Source organism: Brachyhypopomus gauderio, chromosome 1 (genome assembly GCF_052324685.1).
Source record: "Brachyhypopomus gauderio isolate BG-103 chromosome 1, BGAUD_0.2, whole genome shotgun sequence".
Lineage (NCBI taxonomy): Eukaryota > Metazoa > Chordata > Actinopteri > Gymnotiformes > Hypopomidae > Brachyhypopomus > Brachyhypopomus gauderio.
In genome coordinates this window covers 30,439,468-30,462,462 of record NC_135211.1, presented here as the reverse complement: position 1 = coordinate 30,462,462, position 22,995 = coordinate 30,439,468, and the positions used below count along the sequence as shown (strand labels likewise).

General features: G+C 42.3%; 1 protein-coding gene and 1 long non-coding RNA gene across 2 annotated transcripts; one reads left to right on the top strand and one right to left on the bottom strand.

The window, feature by feature from the left end:
• The first annotated feature begins 1,481 nt into the window (after window positions 1-1,481).
• ssuh2.1 (ssu-2 homolog, tandem duplicate 1) lies at window positions 1,482-22,568 on the top strand. Its single transcript, XM_077008302.1, has 12 exons — window positions 1,482-1,675; window positions 10,878-10,973; window positions 16,086-16,170; window positions 16,527-16,656; window positions 16,834-16,894; window positions 17,817-17,941; window positions 18,567-18,629; window positions 19,191-19,270; window positions 19,483-19,575; window positions 19,900-20,005; window positions 20,534-20,641; window positions 21,385-22,568. Exons 1-12 carry the CDS (start codon window positions 1,651-1,653, stop codon window positions 21,517-21,519), a joined length of 1,107 nt encoding a protein of 368 aa, XP_076864417.1. The 5' UTR covers window positions 1,482-1,650; the 3' UTR covers window positions 21,520-22,568.
• Window positions 16,807-20,602, bottom strand: LOC143516601 (uncharacterized). The gene is made up of 2 exons (XR_013131743.1): window positions 20,401-20,602; window positions 16,807-20,045 (listed from the first exon to the last, which is right to left on the bottom strand). It is a non-coding gene; the product is annotated as an uncharacterized LOC143516601 (long non-coding RNA).
• Window positions 22,569-22,995: the final 427 nt, after the last annotated feature.

The following is a 22,995-nucleotide window of genomic DNA, read 5'->3' as shown; positions in this document are numbered from 1 at the left end:
ACGTCAAAAGTTGGCAACCCTGGTATTATATATATAAGTGCCTGTGAGCAAGTCATTAAACATTAGATATCCTTATGCTTAATTGGAATAAAAGCCTGCAGTTACACCAGGTCTTTCTTCAGCCAAAGTGGTAGATATTTTTTATTTGACTAGTATATAAAATGTGTTGCCAGTGGTTCTAAAAAAACGTCTTCAAGTCTTTATTTGGATCTGCTCAGTCGTACACAGGAGACCTACTCCGGTCTTACTCGTCTGTCAGGTCCCTCAGCTCATGGGATCAATTGCTTTGGGCCTCGGTCTCAGCTGAAGCTCAGATGTCTGCACTGCAACAGTGGATCAGACATTAGAGCCGCTGCTTCCGTTCTTGCTTTCTGTGGCTGTTTGTGTTCCCATTAGTACAATGTGCTGTGCTCGTTGTGCGTTAAGTATATATTGTGTGCGTTAGGCTTGTCCCGTGCTCGTCTTTGTGAGTCTAAGTCGTAATGTTACGTGTCTGCTACCTTAGCTGGTGTTAATAAACGTCGTTAATTATTTATTTGTTAGTTGTTAGTTATTTAATTGTTAAACGTTGTTAAAACGTTGGACAGTCGACTCGGCGTCCTTCTCCATTCCTCGTTACTAATACCGTATGGTAGTTTAGTACAGACTCATTCAGAATGGTAGCAAACCCCTCTCTTGATGCGTCCAAAGCTTTTTATTCAGAGTACAACAGGTGCAGAATAACACTAGTTGAAGCATAATTATTCTTGATATCTGTTGAATGACACATTTTATATCTCTTTACGTTTGGTAAATATTTGAATGTGTTTTACATGTTCTCTTTTCTTATACCATTATTTTGATATGAGATTCGGCAGGCTCCTCGATCTAGTCAGGCATACACACGGACGTAGTTTTGGGGGGGGACGGTTTTTTCAAAAAGCCGGTTTTGGTCCCCCCCAGTTTTTACAGTTAAAACCAAATATTTAAGTAGTGACAAAGTCATGTCCCCCCCACTTTTTAACGGTAAAAAAACCAATATCCAAATAGCGACAAATCTAGCACTAGGATCATGCAGCAGACAGAGGGCGCTGTAACTTAATGATGAACGCAAAAGCCTACACATATCAATAAAAAATAACCACGGTCGTAGCGCCCGTTAGGCGCAGCATTAGTCCATGATATTTCGCTCGTAAAATCTGCACAAATGGTGTATTGTATACTTCCTTGATGGTAATCAAACTTACATTCATAATGGTATGACCGTGTGATTCAAAGCAACATGTGGTACAGAAGCTGTGGGGGGAAACAGATACCCACAGTAATCACTGTGACATAATCAACTGTATTATTTTTGTCTATTTTTTTCCCTAAAAGATTTTACTGTTGTATGTCGACAGAGAGTATGCGGATGAAGGCGGCAAACTGAAGACAGGAAATACCTCCCTACACTCTACAGTGTACACGCACAAACCACTTAAATAAAGTAAATAAATAACTGAAAAATGTTGAACGGGCGTGGCTTGCACACGTATCCTGCGTATTGTCACACGAAGCTTGCTCTCAGTTAACTTTTATTGCACCGTAAGTTCTTGGTTACCAAGTTTATCCGTTGTTGATATATGCGTTGACTCCCGTAGAAATTAGGCTGCGCTGTCACATTTGCCAGCTATGGATGAAAAAAGCGATTGTATTGGTAAGTGACTGTAATTAATTTTGTGGCTGCGATGATTTACAGGTCACGTTAATATTGTATAACCTATTACGTTCGGTTCGATATGCGATAATCGCATTCTATGCCTGTCACTGTAGGATAAATTTGAAGAAACATGAAGTCCTTCACATGTTAGCTTTACACTAGTCGGACAGCTTGAACAACTGTGCCGTTTTACAGTAAAAAAGTATAGACTACTTGCTTGAAACAAAACGTAAACGTCAGTTAAGGTTTCTCAAAGTGATTGTGATTATCGATCCACTGGTTGACATGTTGTCCATTGAAAAGTCTGGGAACCAACTCGGTTACTTCCACAGCTCCGACGAGTATATGGGTGTGAAGGCTATGCTTCAAAAAAGGATGCTTTATTGCCTGAACAGGGCTGATGAAAAATTTATGTCAATTCCTCGTGAAGAAAATGCTTAGCCTGTTCACTGTGAGGTGAACAGACAGCCTGCTTCACCAACCTTGTGGTGACCTGCTCGCTAGAGTCGACAGAAATCTCTAAATTCAAGAACAGGCAGATATAAGCCTGAAGACGTGTTTCCATTCTCGAAGCTGTTGTTGGCCATTACAAGGATGGAGTGATATCTCTACATCTGTATATATCTTACTCTTAATGTGAATATCCTGCTTGTATGATTTCTGCAGGAGTAAACTCAGATATCCACGTTGTTTTGGCTAACTGTTTCAGTCAAGATAAAGTCTTGAGTTTGGTGTAGCTATAGGATGTTTTATCCAGGAAAGCTTCTACCAACAAACAATCCCGGACCTCCTGATCTAATGAAGTAGCTGAAGTTCAAATGTTATCTGAGTACTGCGTGTTTTGCCAGACATTTTAAGGAGTGTCATCTCCAAGAATGCATCTTTAAGCAGGACACCTAGGAGTTGGTCCTGTTCAAAACAAAAACTGCAGCTGTCATACAAAAAAAAGGCAAATCTAGTCACTGTTATAAACAAAAACAATACGTCAGTGGGGAACCGTCAGGGCCCTCTACGCCCTCTCAGAGGGCCTAAAATATTCTTAAAGCATTATATATATAATTATCCAATTTTATTTTATCTACTTACAGTTTGACATTCGACATCTAAACAATTACAAAAATATAAGCAAATAAAATATTCACCCGTGTCTATTCAATCTGTGTTGGAAGGTGAGGGGTTGAGTGGAAGCCTGTGAGCCTGTGTCTCCCCCTATCAGGACTGTGATGCCCGCTGTTCGTTTACAGAGGGCCTGGCAGTTATAATTCAGCGCAATACCAGTTTCAAATGACAGCAAAATTGACCAATCATATCTTCTCTCTTAGTGGGCGGGCTTAACTGTATGATAATTTCCGCCCGCTGTGGCGACGCTAGCTGTCGTTAGCACCATCGCTAGCTAGTTTCGATTCATCCCTTTGACGTCCTCGTGCGCGTTGTTTACATATTCCGCTTCCGAGAACCACGGAGCTGTGAACCTTATTTTGTTTGGAAACTTATTTTGCTTAAGATGTTATCTAGTACAGATATTATTGTTTATTGCGTTTTTAAAGCTGTACTGTCGTCTCAGTTTTTCTTTATTTAGTTTATTAAGAAAGGAAAAAAAAAATTTCGGGGGGGAGGGGGGGGGGGTAGCGGGCCCAGGTTTAAAGGTCACGGTTCGCTACTGCAATACGTTATTGTTGTATAATAGCATCACTTGGCATATAAAGCTACTCACTGATAACCTTTTTCCCCCATCTTCCATTTTTTTAGCTCGTGACATTCCTGCACTGCAAAGAACCCACACCTCTGTTCACATATGACTCTAGCATATTTAAGCAAAACAGCCATACAATAGCGCCTTCAGTACAGTACAAAGGAGTGGCATCATAGTAATTATTAGTAGTATTTAGTATTTATTACTGTTTTGATGGAAAGTGAGGCTAAGTTTTCTTTGTGCAGCACTTTTCATATACAGTAGCAGTTCAGTGTGTGCTTTACAAGTATGCAAGCCTATATGGATTTTCTTTCTCGTGATAAATATCAACTGACACACTGCACAAACTATATTCATACTGTTTATGGAGAGCACAGGCTTGCTTAAACAGCTTTGGGCTTTCTTTGTCCTTGCTATAAATAACAGACTGTGCTCTGTTTCAGATTCTGCCCTGACTCCGTAAGGATATTTTTTGGTTACTGATTTTTACAACCATACTAAATTGATTCAGGATGCTAGCAATGTAGTCAATGCAAAGAATTACTGGCAACCTTCAAGTAACAGTGCAAAGAAACAAAACAAATCTTTGTTGAAGATTGCTTACTATTCATCAAAGAAATAATTTATACAACACCGTTTTTTTAAGGAATTGTGAATTCTTCCAAAACTGACCAAATGTTTAGCATTTCTAGCAGTGGAATTGGAACGAAAATTGGGATTCTACAGCCACAATACAACAACTTTAATGTAAACAAATTACATGAACAAATTACACAATCAGTGAACTGTCATACCACCACAAGGATTTGTAATTCTGTATTTACACATTATTCCAATATTACTAATCCTGTGTCTTAAATTTCAAAGACAGATCAATCCATCTGATACTTTTATTGAATAAGCGGTGGTATAGTGAGGGGGTGATTGATAAACTTTATGAATGAATCATTAATTAGATTTGAGTTTCCCAGCTCTGGTGCTGAAGTTCCTTGCGTCCCTTGCTTTGCAATTTCTGTCCCTCTGCTCCAACAGAAATGACCCAACTAACCACCTCGTTAACAACCCCCTGAGTGAGTGTGTCACAGCAGTGAGTGTGTCACAGCAGCTGGATCCAAATCCCCAGATTCAGTATCCAAATCCCCAAGTTATCTAGATTTTAGCTGTAAGACTGCTCTAGGTTAGCTTGCTAGCTAGCTACATATCTAAGTACTTGATTTAAATGGCCTAAGACTACATTGAATAACTGAATGGCTTATCCTCAACCATTAGCCACCTTTGATAAAGCCTTCTGGAAATATTAAATGGTGAATGACATTGTTTTCAGTTTTTGACATTAACATTTAACTACAAGCCACCGTGGCTAACGCTGAGTGACAAGTTCATGTGTATTTGATTCAGATTGCTACAGAACAAGGAGGATGCTAATTCTAATAAAATGCAGCCTAAATATTAGGGTGTAGATCTCAGCAGCTTGATCACAATATCGACTAACACTGCATAAATGGCGATTGGATCCATTAATGGTACAAGTCAAAATCGCACTTCGACCCACTGACCCCCTGCTCCAACCCAGGCCTCAGACTTCAATCTGACTCACGTCCTGGTGCTTGATACAGCGTCGGCTTCTGTTTCTCATTGGGCTCTCATTGATAATTCACATTCCTTTACCTGTGATTCAGTCTACCAGCCTCAAAGTCTTCTGGCCTCCAGTTACCAAAATTAGCCTCCCAGTTTACTTTCCAGTCTCCTTCATTGTTCCCTGTCCCAGGTGCCAGCTAGCCACCCATTTTCCTGTCAGCCAAGCTCCCATTTTCCCCCCTCTGTCCTGTCCTCAGTCTAGTTTCTGTTATTGTGTATTTCCCTGTCCATGCTGCTGTTTATTTGTCCAACACTCTCAGCATTTTCGTCTGTCCTTGTACCTGCCAGCGTCTCAGTTTCTGTCCCCATTCATTTAACTGTCCCTGTCCTTGTTCTTGTGCTCGTCTTCATCTAGTCTTGCGTTTGCTTCCTTACTTCCTCTGCCAATTTCATCCAGTCCAGTGTCCTGTCCGGTACTTCAGTCTGTGATTCAGTCTGCCATCCAGACTGTGATTCAGTATTATGATTCAGTTCTGTGTTCAGTTCTGTGATTCAGTTCTGTGATTCAGTTCTGTGTTCAGTTCTGTGATTCAGTTCTGTGTTCAGTGTTCCTTTCCTTTCTCCCTTCAGTCATACGTTCCTTGTCTCTCAGCAGTGGATGCATTTATGTTTCTGGCACCATCTGTAGGATCCATTGGTGCTTTCCTTTTTGCCCCTCTGAAGGTGCACATAGGGGCTTTCTGGCATGGTCTTTCCAGTCTGTCCATTGTTCCCTTGGTGTCTACTCCTGGCCATGTGCCTCTTGTTTTTGTTTTGGTTCTTTACCCCAAACCTTTATCTTGCCACTCACATGTGTTTCATTGGTACAACCACTTTGTTAAAGCCAGCACAGCTTGCTTGTTTCCCTTGGCTGTGTGTTACTCTCTTAGTTCCCCATAATCGTTTTTCGCGTGTGCGCTATCAGGTTTTCTTGTCTGTTATGCTCTGCTTGGTTTTCTTGTGTATTTTTTGTGTTTGTTTGTTTGTTTTTTTTGTGGGGATTTTTTTCATTTGTTTCATTCTGCCCTTTGGATAAGTGCCTTGTTTGAGATCTTTAGATTTGATATAGTCTTGTTTTTTTGGGTTCTGTGTACTTTCGTCTGCCACTGTTATTTCCTCTATTCGTTTATTAGAGTCACTGGAGAGAGCAACAACTCCAAACCATGGATATGGATTCAGTCAATAAAGAACATACACACACATATCCAAATTCTACAGTTTTGTTACCAGCCTCCATGCTACATTATATATCATATAATGTTATCAGTATATATCCATGAAATTTAAGTACATCATCATATATGATGAAGTGATTTTAGTTTAAACTTTACATTGTGACGCGGGGACAGAGGCGGCAGGAGACAGAGGCTGTAACCTAAAGCTTTTATTATCCATCACAAAATAACACAGAAACTCGATCAGGCCACTTGGCAAATGTAACTTAAGACGAATACTCAAGAGTCCAGAGAGAGAGAGAATCCACAGGCGACAGGAGGCGTGCAGGCTACTTCCACGATGCGAGGAGAAGATCAGGGATGAATGCGCAGCACTGGACTGCATGACTTGTGGGCTTTTAGTAGGCCTAGTATTGATGAGGAACAGGGGTCAATACTGAGGGGAAAGTGATAATGGGATTGGTCTGGAGTGAGAGGGTCTGCACCGTGTAGGAGTGGGTGTGAGTAATTGTGAAAGTGTACCCGTGCTCACCCTCTGGTGGCATCTGGGCTAACCCACCATGACAGAGCCCACCCACGAATCCCCCCTCCATGCCCCCCCCCAGGACCCCTCCAGCCGACGCCTCCTTGGCCGACCCGGACGGAGAGGAGCAGGACTGTTTGGGTCCCCCCGATGGAAAGAGGCAAGTAGGGAGGGATTCAGCACCTGGGAAGCCGAAACCCACAATCGTTCCTCCGGACCGTAGCCCTCCGTGACATACATGTTTTCACTGCCTATTCATTCAGAAATCTCTTCGAATGCTTCTAAAATATGGTTCATTTTTGCTTTTCCTTGCGTGGATTTGGGCTTGGGCGTCTTGATAGCTGCAGTTAGCTTATCGTGTGTCCTTGAGCATCAGTTTCAGCTTGAGTAACAACATCTCATGATGTTCACAAGTCGGCTTATTGTCTGCTCAGGCATGACACCACAGTCTTCTTGTAGAGCTCTCAGGTCATTGAGGTTTTGGGGTACAGAGTTATGAGCCTCTACATGGCAACTCAGCTGATCCTGTAGGTTTTAACTAGATACACCTGACCACACTGTAACACAGGGGTCGGCAACCTATGGCATGCGTGCCACCGTTGGCATGCCGAGGCATAATCACTGGCACGCAATACGCTGGACGAGTGACCGTAGCGCGCGACTCCGCACACCTCGCGCGAACCTGCGCGAGCGGCGGAGGCGTTTATACTTGGCGATCGATTGTGATATAATACTTAATTTGTGTCCATTTACACCTCCCCCCGTCAACAATTTAAACTCTAACAATTTGTTGATAGTGGCACACTCATTGACTAGGCATGTTCAAGTTGGCACTCCATGTCTCAAAGGTTGCCGACCCCTGCTGTAACACCACCGCCACCAAAGACTCAACACAACAGTGGCTGATACATACGTATTTCTGTAATTCTGTTGCACCTGCTGATGACACTCTGTGACACTCTAAACTCAGTGGCCACTTCCATCTGAGAACATCCTGTTTGAAGCCTCGTAATGGTGAGGTACTGTTGATCAGTTGTTAGGTGTCGTCTTAGTCTCATGATGTCAGAATGTGAACAGCATGATGAGGAGGACTGTTGAAATACTGATTCTAATGAAACCAGGAAATGTATTGGCCGATTCAAGGATCAAACTTCTGTTGTGAATTTTGCCGTTCCTACGTTCGAAAACAGACAGTACAGTTTTGACACGTACATACAAATGTTTAGAAAAGGTCACATTAAGTTGATCTGTAAAAGTTAGAGTGCATTTTAGGTTAAGCCAATTATCCCTAACTTTTAGTGAGTAGTGTATGTTTAGGGTGTCATTGAATGGGAATCTTGACGCTGAGATGCCCCAAGAATACAATATAACATCTCTTAGTGATGCATGCAAAACAAAACATGCTAAAATATATGTACATGTTAACCAAAAGGTCGAATGCCACAGGAATCAATGAATGGCAAACTAAACTCCAGTTTTATGAGTGTCTAGAGGAGCTGTTGTGTAGATTATTGGTATATACTTAATTGCATGTGCAGCAGTGGATGTAGTGCTATTGCATGCAGTGCAATTAGTAGAATAACAAATTGCTCTGCTGTTCCCAGTCATGAAGATACGACTGTCCTGAAATTCGAGGAAATGGAAGTGGAAGTGCAGAGGCGAAGCTCTTCTGCTCCTTTACATATAAGGGGCAGCGTTCATAACCAGGACAATTATTGTGAGTGTCTGGAGGTCCGTTGACTCCCTTGTGTTCCAGATGGCTTATTGCCATTTCAACTGGATGTGCTGAAGTGCTGTTTCTAGGGATTGATTAAACATCATGTAGCCACACAGATTTTGGAAACTCCGTAAAAGTGGAAACACGCATTCAGTCAGTCAAGCTTTCCCTCTCTGACTGGCTAGCAATGGATTTTGGGTCATGCTTTGCACGGTACCTTTTGAAATGTTAACATTTTCCTTGATTGTATGCAAAGATGCCACATACTGTACAGTAGGTATACAATTATAGTGATACATTATTGTGATACTGTCCCATCGGGTCCTGACCCCACGCCAGTCAGTCATGTCCTTGTTTTCATGTTTCATGTGTGTTTGTTGTCCTAACAGTTGTCACGCCTCATCATTTGTATCCCTGCTCCTCGTTATTGGTTTCACGTGTGTCTGGATTCTCACCTTTTAAGTCTGTGCTTATACAGCATACCCTGTGTTTTTAGTTAGTCTTCCTTGGTCTTTGTTTGTATTCACAGCCCTGTAGTAAGTGTGTATCTCTCTTTACCTTGGACTGTTTGACCGACTATGATTCTGGATTTGTGTCTAAAAAATCTCACTGTTCTCAGCATTTGTATCTTCCCTCTAATGGCTCTGTGCCCTTTGCATTACAGACATATTACTTCATGATGTGCTTTTCTGTTATTGTCAGTATTTCTGACAATATTGTCAGGACTAGATGGAAGTAGTAGTGTAATACTGAACATTTCAAAAAACCGTACAGTAGCATAAAGTTGATTTACCAGCCCTTAACACATTGGTTGTTTTATTTCTCCTCTTACTTCAGAAATAATGTTTATATTAGTGGAGTTTGGTAAATCGTCATGCTCAGGTTTGTTGCACAGCCCTACAAGCCTCTTTTGTTTTAGTCTCTGTGGTTTCTTTGCACGTCGTTGTTACGTCAGGCACTGGGCTGCAGTGAATGAGCTCCTGCTCTCATGGGTCCGTATTTGTGTTATTTTGTCCATTGTTAAGCTCCAGTGCCTCTTAGTCTATACAAAAAAGTCTACCTGAGATTAATTGGTCCCTTGGTAGGCACGTTTCCCCATTAAAGCAGTGCATACCCTAACTATCGCCTATACTAACCTCCACAGAACCAGCACATGGTACCTAAATGTTTACGTCAGTGGCTCGGGTGTGTTTATAGCTCTGCACAACTCAATGCAGCTCCATTTTGTGCCACCAACTGATGCTTCCTGAAAAAAAAGTGACTGCTGTCCCACACGTGTGGGAAATACAGGGGTCCTCAGGATAGCTAAACTGTCCTATACTCAACAACATCAATGACCTTTAGGAGCGTCCCCGCATTTACAAGCGAACGTGTCCACACAGTGCTGGTGAACGCCTGCTGTGAGTCATAGCGATACTCTGGGGCTCTGGCTGCTCACGCAGCTCCTCATACAGTGATGTATTTTGAGTGCATTGTTCCAACATACCCAACTCTGCCCTTTCTTCTCCTTTAACCAAAAGATCAATCTTAAGTGTGATCTCAGCTGGAGGAAGCCCATTTGTGCACCTATTTATGTCTGCAGATTACTGGTATTGTTTGCTAATTTCATCACACTAAGTGTGAGAAGTGCTGTATTTATACTTTGTATGCCAGGGGAATTCAATCAGGCAGTGGAATGGCGAGGGCGTGAATAGCTGACATGGACTAATTGCTGAGCAAACCTCCCAGTGAAGAATGAGTTTTCATGGAAAGGAAGGGCAAATAAAATTCCAACGCTCTGCTTCTCAGTGGGGAAAACGGGAAGCTGTAGGTTTTTCCCCCTTTGATCAGTGGCTGGTTTTGTCTTTCATTTTTCACCACCATGTCTAACTTCAGTGTCTGTTTCTGTAGTTTCTGAATCTCCTTGGATTCTGTATCGACTGCTTGGATTTCCTGATTTCCTGCCAGTCCAATCCCCTTTGCTTTTGTCTGTTTGCGGATGCTGTCATACTCAAAAATAAATGACTCAATGATGAGGACTCTCTGTACACACGAACGACCAGTAGGGCTGCAGATGTTCCATGTGAGCAAGAACCTCACAAGCGTATTCTCATGTTGAACCAAACTAAATAAACACGTGGTGTCCAGCGTGCTTGTCCTGGGTTGGAACAACAAGACTCATTGGCTCTTTGCAGATAAGACTGCCTACACATAAGCTACATTTACAAAACTCACCATTAAATAAATAAATTAAATATCAATAAATTAATTGCAGAAAGTAATTGAAAGTAGGTACAAGGTAGCAGTTTCTAATAAGGTTGCAGGTGAATGTATGATTAACTGGCTGCCAACAGTTGGTATTCCCTTAAAGCAGAGGCTCAATGCTGATGTTGAACCAGGAATGGAGTAGAACAACAATGTTGGTGTGATCGAATTACTTTGCCTTAATTTTTTCAGGTAAATTCCAGTTTAAGGGATTTTCTTTATGTTCATAGGCGAATTTGACCCCAACATCCCCGAGGAGGGTCCATCAGCGCCCCCTCCTGGCTGGTTGGACAGTGTAGAAGGCTACGAGGACCCTAAAGATGAAGGTGAGTGCTTTCTGGCATAGGGAATGCAGGATGTCAATGACAAACACAAATACTTTCCTCTTCTGAGAAGTATGAAGTCTACTATACCTCCAAATATAAATGTCAAGGTTATTGCGAGATGTATGTATCCTTATTAGACTCACTGATTAACTGCTCTTCCTTAAAGTGGATGAAGCAGCATCATTACTCATTTACTGCTGCTGTTAGAAGATATTTACTTCTATCCATTATGGTTAAAGATGCAATCGCACTAAGTGGATGCAACATTAAGACAGAGGCCAAAAATCAAGCACTTTTTTCAGTCAATTTTGATATATATCAAATCAATATTTAATTTATACTTTACGTGAGAAGTGAGCACAACTATAATACAAATCTTGTTTCTGGCTAAAACCTGCGGATTGTTATTCACAAGAGTTGTTATACAATGTAAAGTTTTTGATATCGTCTTCAGACATAGATCATAGCCACCAGGGTTCATAAACAGCGTTATAAATTTGTTGAGTCCGCAGTGTGTTAACAGATTCATGGGTATCAGGAAAGAGTTCCAAAGTTTAATACGAGAGAGAAAGAAACGTTGTACCTGAGGGGCAGAAACACAGATAAGGGAATGAACAAAATGTCAATCATGTGAATCATAAATCCCCTCACATACAGTCTCTCATTACTGTGAACGGCATTGTTCTGAATTCCAACTCCTTGGCAGAATCCGACTCCCCTCATTTCCATGCACATCTATAGAAACAGATGATATTTTTGTGATTTCCGTTCTTTCTATGCATAAAAAAGAGTGAATCTTTGATTATCCATCTGTGACGCTCGAAATATGTGGCACGACGAACATCGAACTGCAATACGAAACGTTTAATGTGACAACACAAACACGTGGAAGCTCCGTGCGGAGTGCAAACAGAAACATACACCTCTCACATAGGCACGAAACTTTAGACAAAGACGAGCACAAGACATTGCGCGAACGCACATTATATAGGTGATTAACACAGACCCTCGTGATCTCGAGACAAGGCACAGGTGCGACTACGAACACGCTCACAGACAACCCACACCCACGGAACTACAAACATGGACATAACTGCATGCAGACAACATAATGACACGCCCACAGGGAAGGGTCCGGAGCTGTGACCGTGACACCATCATAGCAAACGGCGCAACATTATCTATATCCAAACAAAGACACACTGATTCGTGGGGGTTAAATGGTTTTAATAAAATGTAATGTGCCAAAGATTGGTTGTTACCATAGCATTCTTGGGGATCGAATACCTTTCATGCTAAGAATTAAGAAAACACTTGACATATATTTTAATTCTCAGGCCTGGAGCAGTAACATACTTGTTATATCGAAGTTGACCTCTGACCACGGGACTTTATTACTATTAGTTGTCACGGTGAGGCGGCCCCCTACCGGCCGCCTCTGTCCACAGCGGCTGTTGTTGTTGTTGTTTGGTGACGTCATGTGCGTCCCTCAGGTGGGCGGAGCCCGTGATCCGTCTCACCTGAGGGTCATTTGTTTGCCTATATATGTCTTGTCTTTGTACCAGTTGACCGCTGGTCATTATATCCTTAATTTTGTGTGTGTGTGTGTGTGTGTATGTGTGTAGCACGGCGAGGACCAGGGCAGTCTGCCCTGGGAAAGCCCTTCGTGTCCGTTGTGTGATGAGAGAGTTCTGCCGTGCGTTTGTTTGTGTGTGGCCGGTGAGGACCAGGGTGTCTGCCTGGGAAAACTCTCGTGTGTGTGTGTGATAAGTGTGTACGGGTAACGGACCGGAGGATCAGTGTGCGTGCGCGTCGTTATGTGTTTAGTGTTTAATGTGTGTGACGCGGTCGCCGCTCGTCACGGTCGCCTCACTCCCCGTGTGTCTTGTGTTTAATGTGGGGAGCGACTGCGACTCTGAGCGGCGCATCACTATTGTGTTTATGTAGAGCACGCACGTTTTGAACCCGTTCGTTTACTGTTTGTACACCGTTTTTTGTTTGTCTAGTATTTGCGTGTGTGTTTTGTCCTAGCGTGTTGTCAACTGTTACATGTAATTCCACGCATGCTCCTCCCCTTAAATGTGTGTTTGGGGGGGGACCGGCTGTGGTCCCGTGCCACTGGGTATGGCACGGAGGGCGTCTGAGGCGCGTTTGTGTTTTATGTTGGTGTGTGTTTGGGTGGGTGTGTGTGTGTGTGTGTGTGTGTGTGTGTGTGTGTGTGTGTGTGCGTTTCTGTGCAGGTGCTTCCCCTTGGTGGTGTTGTGGTGTTCCTGGACCTTGTGGGGGTCTCCACCTGGCAGGAGCCCCCTTGTGTTGTGGGGTGACCGGAGCCTGGTCAGGAAGAGCCCCTCCCTAGAGGGATGGGGACCCCGGATGTTTGGGGACCATGGGGCTCCGGTCTGAGAAGCTCCTGCTGGAGATGGAGATCCTCCCTCCTGCCCGGGGTGACCAGGAGGCCCTTGGGGCTGCTCCCTAGCCCGCGTCGGGGGTGCTCTGGGCCTCGGTCTCTGGCGCTCCTGGGTTGGGTGGAGGAGTCCACCGTGCGATGAGGGGCCCCGGGAGGGGTTGGCTCCCCAGGAGGCTGGGGTGACCCCTAGCCAAGGGCCGGGGTCAGCTCTGGGAGGAGGTAGGTCCAGGAGGAGAAGTAGCCACGCCTTGGGGAGGTAACCTGCACCCACACACACACTAAGGACGACAAAGGAGTCGTAGCTCCTCGTCCGCACACCCTTGGGGCTCTCTGGCTAAACGCCGGTTAGGGCGTGAGGGCCCTGTGACCGACCGGGGCGTGGTTTTGTGTTGTTAACGGCCCGGTCGGTCCAGGGTCCCGCCCGGGGAGGTGAGCTGCCTAACATTTTGTGTTTTATGTTCCAGCTCCTGGACGGCAGGAGGTGTTCCTGCCTGTCCCTGCCTTCCTGCCCCTTCATGTTTTGTGTGCAGCCGCTGTGTGCCACACACCCAGTGGAGGGGAGTGCGGCTTGGTGGGGGGGTCTGTCACGGTGAGGCGGCCCCCTACCGGCCGCCTCTGTCCACAGCGGCTGTTGTTGTTGTTGTTTGGTGACGTCATGTGCGTCCCTCAGGTGAGCGGAGCCCGTGATCCGTCTCACCTGAGGGTTGTTTGTTTGCCTATATATGTCTTGTCTTTGTACCAGTTGACCGCTGGTCATTATATCCTTAATTTGGAGATAGTGCACGGGTTTTAGGTTTGCACACTTTCTATTAAACCATCATTTTTCCCTGAGACTTGGCGTGATCGCTTCCTTTTCGTTGCTCACCCCTGCCCGTCACATTAGTTCCTTGTCATTACTGACAACCTTACATCTTATACATCTTACAACAACCTGACTTATTTCCTTTTTAATACAATTTTTGGCAAATATTCCCTAATTATGTCTAATTAATGTGATTAAGGGATTAAGTTATAATCACTGTAACTCCCAGGACTGAAATGTCTGGTTATAACATCTTTGGTGACTTATCTAGATGTGTAGGCTATTCCACATAAAGCACATGTCTCTACATTCAATAAGGGTTATTTTAATAATATAACCCTTTTCATATTAACCCTTTTAATAAAGAGTTTAATTTTAACCCGAATATCATCTGTTGTGTCTTTATGTGCATGCAAACGAGGGGAGTCGGAAATCGGCACAACTGGACTGAATTAGTAAAGCTCTTTAAATATAGCTAGATAGATAACTAGCTGTTTAGAGGAAAACTAAGGCTTAAATTCTGTAACGTATCAAAGGGGCGGGTGTGACGCAATTGCAGGTTTTTGTTAAATTTATTAAATAAAGAAGACAACAGATAAAACAAAGAAGAACTACTAAGTAAACGGGAATGGTTGACAAAGAAAACATAAGCGATAACTCGGCTAACAGGACAACTAAGTTATAAAATACACAGCATTACACCTTCAAGAAGAACATACACTACAAACAAGAACATAAAGGTAACATGACCTAAACTATCCAAAGGGACTACAAAGACACAAGGAAAAGTAAGCGGGGACTAGACAGGATACAACAGTGTTAACTAACTAAGAACACGGTAACAGGATATAGGGAATACACACTACGGACACTACAGAACTAAACAAAGAAGCAGAGGAAACGGGAAGAACCGACAACTAACAGAGAAAAAGAGTAAGGGATATGTACAGACACAGAGCTAACTAGAAAAACACTTAACCAGAATGCACAGAGAACTAACAACTAGAGCAGAGCAGGGTAAGGAGTACTCACAATCACACAATGACTGACACAGGAGAGTAACACCAAGGGGATTATATACTTGAGACAGGGGAGAGAACAAGACACAGTTGCAAACACTGACGACAGGGGCGTGACAGACAGAGGGGAAACCATGGTAATGGGAACATTAGGTGGGACCAGGGAGGAGGGAGGGGCTAGACGTGACAAATACATGAGTAAAGGTCTCTAAATTTAGCTAGCTATGAATACAAAGGCATACACTTTCTCAGGCTTAATTACCTAGCTAGCTACTTTTAAAGAGCTTTACTAATTCAGTCCCGTTCTATGTAATCAGATACTGTATAACACAACTCTTGTTTCTAGTTAATACAGTGTTAATCCCTTCGTCTTACCAGGTTAGGTTTAGTCTATTTTGTGAAATTGTTTTGAGACATATTGCATCATTTGTCTCACCCGTGATAAAACCGCTTATCACTTTATATCATGTGTAAGCTACATGTTCTTTAAGTGTAGAGGTATTTAGACAGAAACTAAGTTTTAAAAACCCTGAAAAAAAATCCCATTTAACACAACGACATTTGCATGTTTTGCAAATGATTGTAGTTTGCTTTCTGAGTCTGACCTTTTTTATCTGAAAAATGTCCACACTACTGAAGTAGCTCCTCGTTTAGGAACTAAATCACCCTCAGTGTGAGCACTATGGTTATTTTGCGTGCAGCAAGCACAAGTCACATGCGCGTATGTACCTGCATCCTTACATCACAATATCGCGAGATGGCGAAATCCTATCGAATAAAAAGAAAAATACCGGTATTATCGTGAATGATATTATATTGCCCACCCCTACTCCACGTTGCATTTTGTGTTGGGCTGTTCTGATTTAGCCCTTGTGTCTCATCAGATTGCCCAGACCAGATCTGCCCTTTACCACCTGACTTTGTCCTGCAGCCTGAACAGGACAGGAATGCGTCCGTCCCCAACGTGAAGTACGCTCAACTTTGCACCCCTTACAAACAGCAAAACATATTACAGGATTTAGACTGTATTTTTCTAATATGCAACTGTAGTAATATGGTAACATGACATTTAGGACAAAAGTATTGCTTTGGGGTCAGTTGTAACTGGGTTGTAATGGGTTTGTAATTGGGTTGTAATGAGCTTGTAATTAGATTGTAATGAGCTTGTAATTAGATTGGAATTCAGTTGTAATTGAATTGTAATTGGGCTGTAATTGTGTTGTATTTGAGTTGTAATTGAGTTGTAATTGGGTTGTAATTGGGCTGTAATTGTGTTGTATTTGAGTTGTAATTGAGTTGTAATTGGGCTGTAATTGGGTTTGCAGGGTTCCTCAGGTATCTGAAGATGTGGCCCGGGAGGCTTTGCTCCAGTTTGTGGGGAAGAAGTGGGCGTACAGCAGTAAACCAGCCCAGAACCTCATCTTCAAGGACCTGAGGCCTTTCACAGTGTATCGTGTAAATCCCTCCTCCAAATACTACACACTACAGTATTACTGTGATGATGAATGTCTTTGACTGATTTGATTAATTTAAGATATCAGTGAAAGCCATCAAAATTCAAGGAGCATTGCCGTATACATTTAAAAGCCATTCACATTCAGAGGATAATGTATTTTTCTGTTTTTATTTTAGTACCGCTTGGAAACGTTTACTGAGTCAAGATCAAGCTCTTGGGAGCATGAGATATATAATGGTACCATAGCTGTGGCTTTTAGACGACCTATCATTCAGTGGCTGTGTTTGAAAGGACATACTACATACTATTCACATACTGACTGGGCCCCAAATCAGTATGTAGTATGCACTATGCAACTACAGTATATTTTTCCAGTATGCAGAAGATACATAGAAGATGTACCACTTCCACCAGATATTCCAGTGTGTCATCTTTGTGGTGTACTACATCCTGGCAAGCAGCGGTGGTGAAAAAGCATGAAGGGAGGAACCTTCATACGTTCACACAACATTTGTCGCATACTGGATGCTGTGCTGGATGCTATGGGGCCAGTCTGCAGTATACAGTATATTCTGTGCAGTATACATTATGTAGTGGGCTATTTCAAACACAGCCCAGCCAGTAAATGTAACATATTAATATGGCTTAATTATTTACTTTTAAAATTATGAACTGTTTAAATGACGCAGTCATTCGCAGTCGCTGGCCAACATCACATACACTAAATTAATGGCAGTATTAATAAATTGCAACATTTCCTATACAGTACAAGTCAAACATCAGTAAGTCAAAGTCAAGTCAATTGTGTCTGCTTTTTATAGTCATAAAGGCATTCACACACACACACACACACACACACGCACACACACACACACACACACACTTTCCCCCTCAGCAAATAGTTTCCATTCAGAACTTTGATCCTTCACCCTACAAGTGCTCATCATGTATGAAAACGTCTTTAAGACGCCTGATGAAGTTGGTTAAGAACACCAAGAGCGAAAGGATGTCATCAGAATAAAATTGACACTTTCCAATTTCATTTGCTACATGAAGGATAGACAATCGAAACTGAAGTTGGGAAAAAGGAAAAAGCCAACTCAGTCAAAGTTTCATCAGAGAAGCAGAACTCCATCTCTGTGTTTGGTGTGGTGTGCAGGGCAGGCTGTGGATGGGGCGCAGTACGGGGTGGTGCCGCCCCCCTGGCAGGTGGAGGTACAGCATCCCCCCAGGTTCACTGACATGGTTCAGAAGGTCCGTGTGCCACACACCGCGTCTGTAAAGGTACATCGCTTACATTTATGAATACGGAAGTGGTTGTGGATATCGTTTCGTACTTAGATTTTTCTAAATGGTTTGGGCATTTTCGGTTGCCTCAGTTAAGCAGTGATCTCTGTCTGGTTGTGGGACAGATGTCAGAAAGTCTCATGGTTCCATGTTCAGATTCAGAGATGTAGTTTGCTTCACCAAGCTGACATTTATGACTGGGGAGAGAGGCATCGCTATGGAAACCTGCTTCCAGAGTGAACATTAGCACTAAAAGCAATAGTCATATTATTTTGTTCTTTAACTTAAAGGCATATGGTGCAGTATTACTGTGGCTGATTATGGGACTATACTGAGTGTGTCATGCAGCACAACCCCAGAAACTCCAACTCCTAGAATTCCCAGCAACGGCTAACTAGATCCTCCCCCCCTGATCATTAATCACACCTGTCCCTCATTCACACATTCCATATATACCTGGGGTTTGTGTCACTTTATTGTGAAGTATTGCCAACTATAGGAATACTGAATGTTTATATATCGATCCTCTCTATGGTTCGACCTGATTTGTCTGTCCTTTGTCTCTTTTGCCATCTTGTACCTTTGCCTGGTGTTTTTGGACTGGTTTCACTGCCTGCTGCAGACTTGCTACAGATGTCGTGGGAAGGGCCAGGCAAGGTGCATGCACTGTCACGGCAGAGGACGGGTGAGTTAACGGGTGACGTCTCACGAACTCGAATGATTAGGAGTCTTGTCTATTTATGCTATAGTGTCACAAGTGTGAAATATTATCTTTGTAAGGTATGACAGAGTACAGTTGGATGTGTTACAACAGTTCAAAGAGAGGCATTCAGATAATTCACTGAGTGCTTTAGTTATATTTCCACATTCCTTGATCTTTCCTGTTTGCTTTCACTGTTCTTTCCCCCTTTTCACTTCCCCTGTTTCTCCTTATTTTCGTCCTTGTCCACTTTACCATCTTTCCTTGTTCTTTTGTATTTCATTTCTGTGATCACTTCTGTTCACCTTTCCAAGTCTCACTCCCTCTTCTCTTTCTATGTCTTTCCTTTTTTTCTTTTCGCTTTTCACTTTTCCTATAGTTTATCCATGTTCTGTTTCCCTATTCACTCTGCCTGTTCCCTTTTCTTATTTGGGGGATCACCAAATCTCAAATCTCCATTTTTATGGGTCATAAGAACGTTGGTTTAAATCCACCGCTCTTCCTTCCGGTTGGGCTGAACTGAACTCCACGCTGCTGCCCCCCCAGACCAGCTGCCTCTCCTGCCACGGCGTGAGTCACGGCCGCAACCGGAGATGCACCGGCTGTCATGGGAGGGGGAACAGGGTGTAGGTATCTCCCGTCATCCTGGAGAACCCGAATCAACAGCTTCTCCACACATGTTGCCGCCTAATGCAAAAACCATGGAGCTTGCTCTCAGCTAGCAAGTTCCACCTACCATATGTCGCCTGTGATTGGTTAGATTCTGTGTTGATACATTTGCGAATTAATCAACACTAGTCCAAGGATGCTGGCCATAAAGTGCTCCCTCTGCCCACAGGTGCACGTGGTGCCATGGCAGCGGGAACAGAACGTGTCGCAAATGTAATGGAAATAAGAAACTCTTACACTTCATAGAGCTCAAAGTTACGTGGTACGTGTGCAGGTTGAAGGATGAGTGTCAGGTATAATGAGATGTGTGAAGAGTCACGTCCCAACCATTCCTTTAAATAAGGAGTTGATTCCAGTACACATTTCTGTTACTAAATATCAAAAGTACATTTCAGTAGGGTCACATCCCATGATGTAATGTTGCCCTATTCAGTAGTGGTATGTCATATTAAGTGAGATTGGCATGTTAATTTATGTAATTGTTTTCAACTGGCATGTTAGGTCCGTACGTTCAGGAGTGTTACAGTATGTCAAATAACATTAGACTGGCATATTCATGAATGTTTTGTCATATGGTGTGCCTTAGGAAAAATCAGGTATATGAGTTCATTCCTGACCGGCAGCCTGAGTTTCCCGTGAAGAAATTTGAGAAGGTCTCTGGGGAAGCATTCTTCACCGATGAAAGTGTCCTGGTATTCATTTATTAATTTGTTCATTGGATTCATTCTTCAGCTGTGAAGAATCAAAAGTCATCAGTCAGACTGCTGTAGTATTATTTCTGCCTTTGGAACATGCACAAAAAATTCTGAATATAGGACTTGTGGGAAGTTTGGAAAACAGCTATTTAAAATTCCATTTTGCATCGTTTTACATTCTCATATAACATCACAGGTGTTTACGGTAGGATTTACAAGCAATGTTTCACTCGGCTCGTGTTATTATCCTCTGAGGCATAGTGAGAGAAAAACACCAGCACTGTTGCTGAATATCAAGCATCAGTTTATAAATGTGTGTTTTGGCTTAAACTTTCTGCAGCATTTCCAAAGGGAAAAAAAGAACAGCATATTTGAGTGGATTATTTACTTACTTTTAAATGTAATCACTTGCAACATGGATATCTTCTGATATTCTGAAGTGCAAACCTTCACAGTCTTTAATAATATAAATGCTGCTGAGGGAGGTGTCCAGGAGCTGTGTTAAACAGAGAGCGTTGTCTGCAGGTCTATCCAATAGTGGGTTTCCCTGATCAGGAGATCTGTGATGCCTCCAAAGAAGCGATCCAGGAACATCTGACCAAATATTCCGTCGTCAGCCGCATCCTACAGCAGGTGAATAAATTCTTCCATATTAACCCTTTGAGATCTGTGGGCATTTTCTCTGTTAGCCCAGTTACATAAGCATATTTTATTAAATTTGTCTCTAAGCATATCGAAATGTTCACAATAGTCTTAGCCCTCATTTCAGCCTGTAATGAGGTTGCATTTGACCTAGAGCACTGTATAAATAAATAATATAGTGCTAAAGCTAAAAATATGAGACCTGAATGAAAAATGTTTATAGGCTACCTCGCATGAAAACAAATGTATATTGATGTTTGAAATATGTTTACAAAGTGTTTTACAAAGATAATGAAAAATGTTAATAAAGTCGTATGGATATGTGTATTTTTTAATTTTTTTTATAAAAGCGTGGTCTGAGTTCACGCAAGGTATTACTGACAAACGGCTGCGTTGTTCACCAGTGGGAGAAGTGAGTTGATGTCTCCACTAGGGGGCAGCAATGGCAGCCTTTTAAACTTTCCGTTGTGGAGCGCCACATCACTGCGGAGCGTATTGCCCTTGTAAAGTAAATACATTCACAAGCTGTTGAGAGAGCTCTATTTGAGGAAGGCATACAGTAAAGACGGGTTTGAACCAACATGCCCACAATTATCCACATGATTTGCTTTGTCATTTGGTCATTTCATAAATTTAAACTCAATGAGCCTCTCTCTCTCTCTCTCTCTCTCTCTCTCTCTCTCTCTCTCTCTCTCTCTCTCTCTCTCTCTCTCTCTCTCTCTCCCTCTACACAGCGGCAGACTATTGAGCTGGTGCCCTTCACTCGTGCCTTCTACTCATACAACGGGAAAGACTATGACTATTTTGTTTATGGAACAGAAAACAGGGTTCACACAACTAAATATCCGTCTTCCTGCACTGTCTTGTAGTCCTGTAGCCGTCCTGTCTCCCCTCTTCACAGGGATGATGTTATTCATGTTGAATAATATGAAAATATATGATATGAATGAATGAATGAATGAATGAATGAATAAAACTTTCGATTTATATGATGCCTTTAAAGAACCCAAAGTCGCTTTACAATTAGCACAGGTACAAGGTGCCACAATTCACACACCAGTGAGAAGAGGCAGCCAGTTGCACTCATTGTACTGTCCACCGGAAACCAGCGCCCCCTGGGGGACTGAATCGGGTGCAGAAATAGGTTTATGTTTATTATTTTTTAATGTAAGCTGATGAACAGTTGTTTAGACAGTAATGTAACTCTACTCTGTTTAGTTGGACAGTAATGTAACAAAATACATAAAATGAGCATCAACTGATCAAACTGCTGTAAAAAGCTACATAACCATATTCCAGTATATCTGTATGAATGTTATACAACATTAATGCACATCTATTCTTAGCTATATGGATGGTTATGTTTATAAGTGGGAGGAGTAAAAAATGTTAATACAATGTTAAAAATATAACATCTGCCAGTGTACAAAGTCATTTTGGACTGTTGTTATTGGTTAATTCCGCATGAAATCCCACAATTTAAAGGTTTACTGATGGTTTCAAATGGTATAAGCTATTACAATAAAATTGTATAACAATAGAAAATGGCAAATGATATGTATGTTTTGGTGTATTTCTGTGTGCAACTTTCTCCCTCTGTGTGTGTGTGTGTGTGTGTACATATATTTCATTTTATGTAATTTGCTACTCAATGTGTTTGCTTGTTTAATGACTAAAATACACCTGCACATAATAACGTTTTGCCCGTGACTGATCGTGTCTGATATTCTCTTGCTCATCCGGGTTGATGTTGGCTTATTAATTCTGCCAAAGTTCAGCATTTCAAATGTTAACATGGAAGGGATTTAGTCACAGACTAACTGATGTTATTAATCATTTATGTAGGCCCACTGGCTTAAATTTGAATGCAGGGAACCATCAATCAGAAGTATAATAAAGCCTTTAAACAATTAATGGACTTTTACCTCCCAAGTTGTTTTTCTCATTACTACATATTTACTACATATTCAAATGCTTGCTTACTTTGTTTTGGTATTTAATTAAGCACTACACTTTATCTAAATGAATATATGTTGAATTTAATTTTTTTTTTTTTAGATCCGATTGATCTGTTTTGTGTGTAGAGTAGACGTAACTGCTTACTGTTTTTGTGAAGCTCACGTGACTCTTCTGTCTCGAGCTTAGATTGTGGCATTATGGCGCGTGTCTCGGAGTGTGCGCACTGCACGCATGTGTCTGATTACTCCAAACAAACTCGCAGACGCCTCTAGGGGGAGAGAGCGACCACACACTGGCCATTCAAAGGCTCGCCAGGAGTGTTTACAAACAAATGTGGGTTTATGCAATTTTGCCAGCAGAGGAGCTGTGTTATTCCGTGAAGTCAA

Excerpts from the sequence above, each read along its gene's own strand:
- ssuh2.1 (XM_077008302.1), top strand. The coding sequence starts at position 1,651 with ATGGATGAAAAAAGCGATTGTATTG. Across the intron at positions 16,895-17,816 it reads GGAGCATGAGATATATAATG|GGCAGGCTGTGGATGGGGCG; the intron begins GTACCATAGCTG and ends TGTGGTGTGCAG. Across the intron at positions 20,642-21,384 it reads TCAGCCGCATCCTACAGCAG|CGGCAGACTATTGAGCTGGT; the intron begins GTGAATAAATTC and ends CCCTCTACACAG.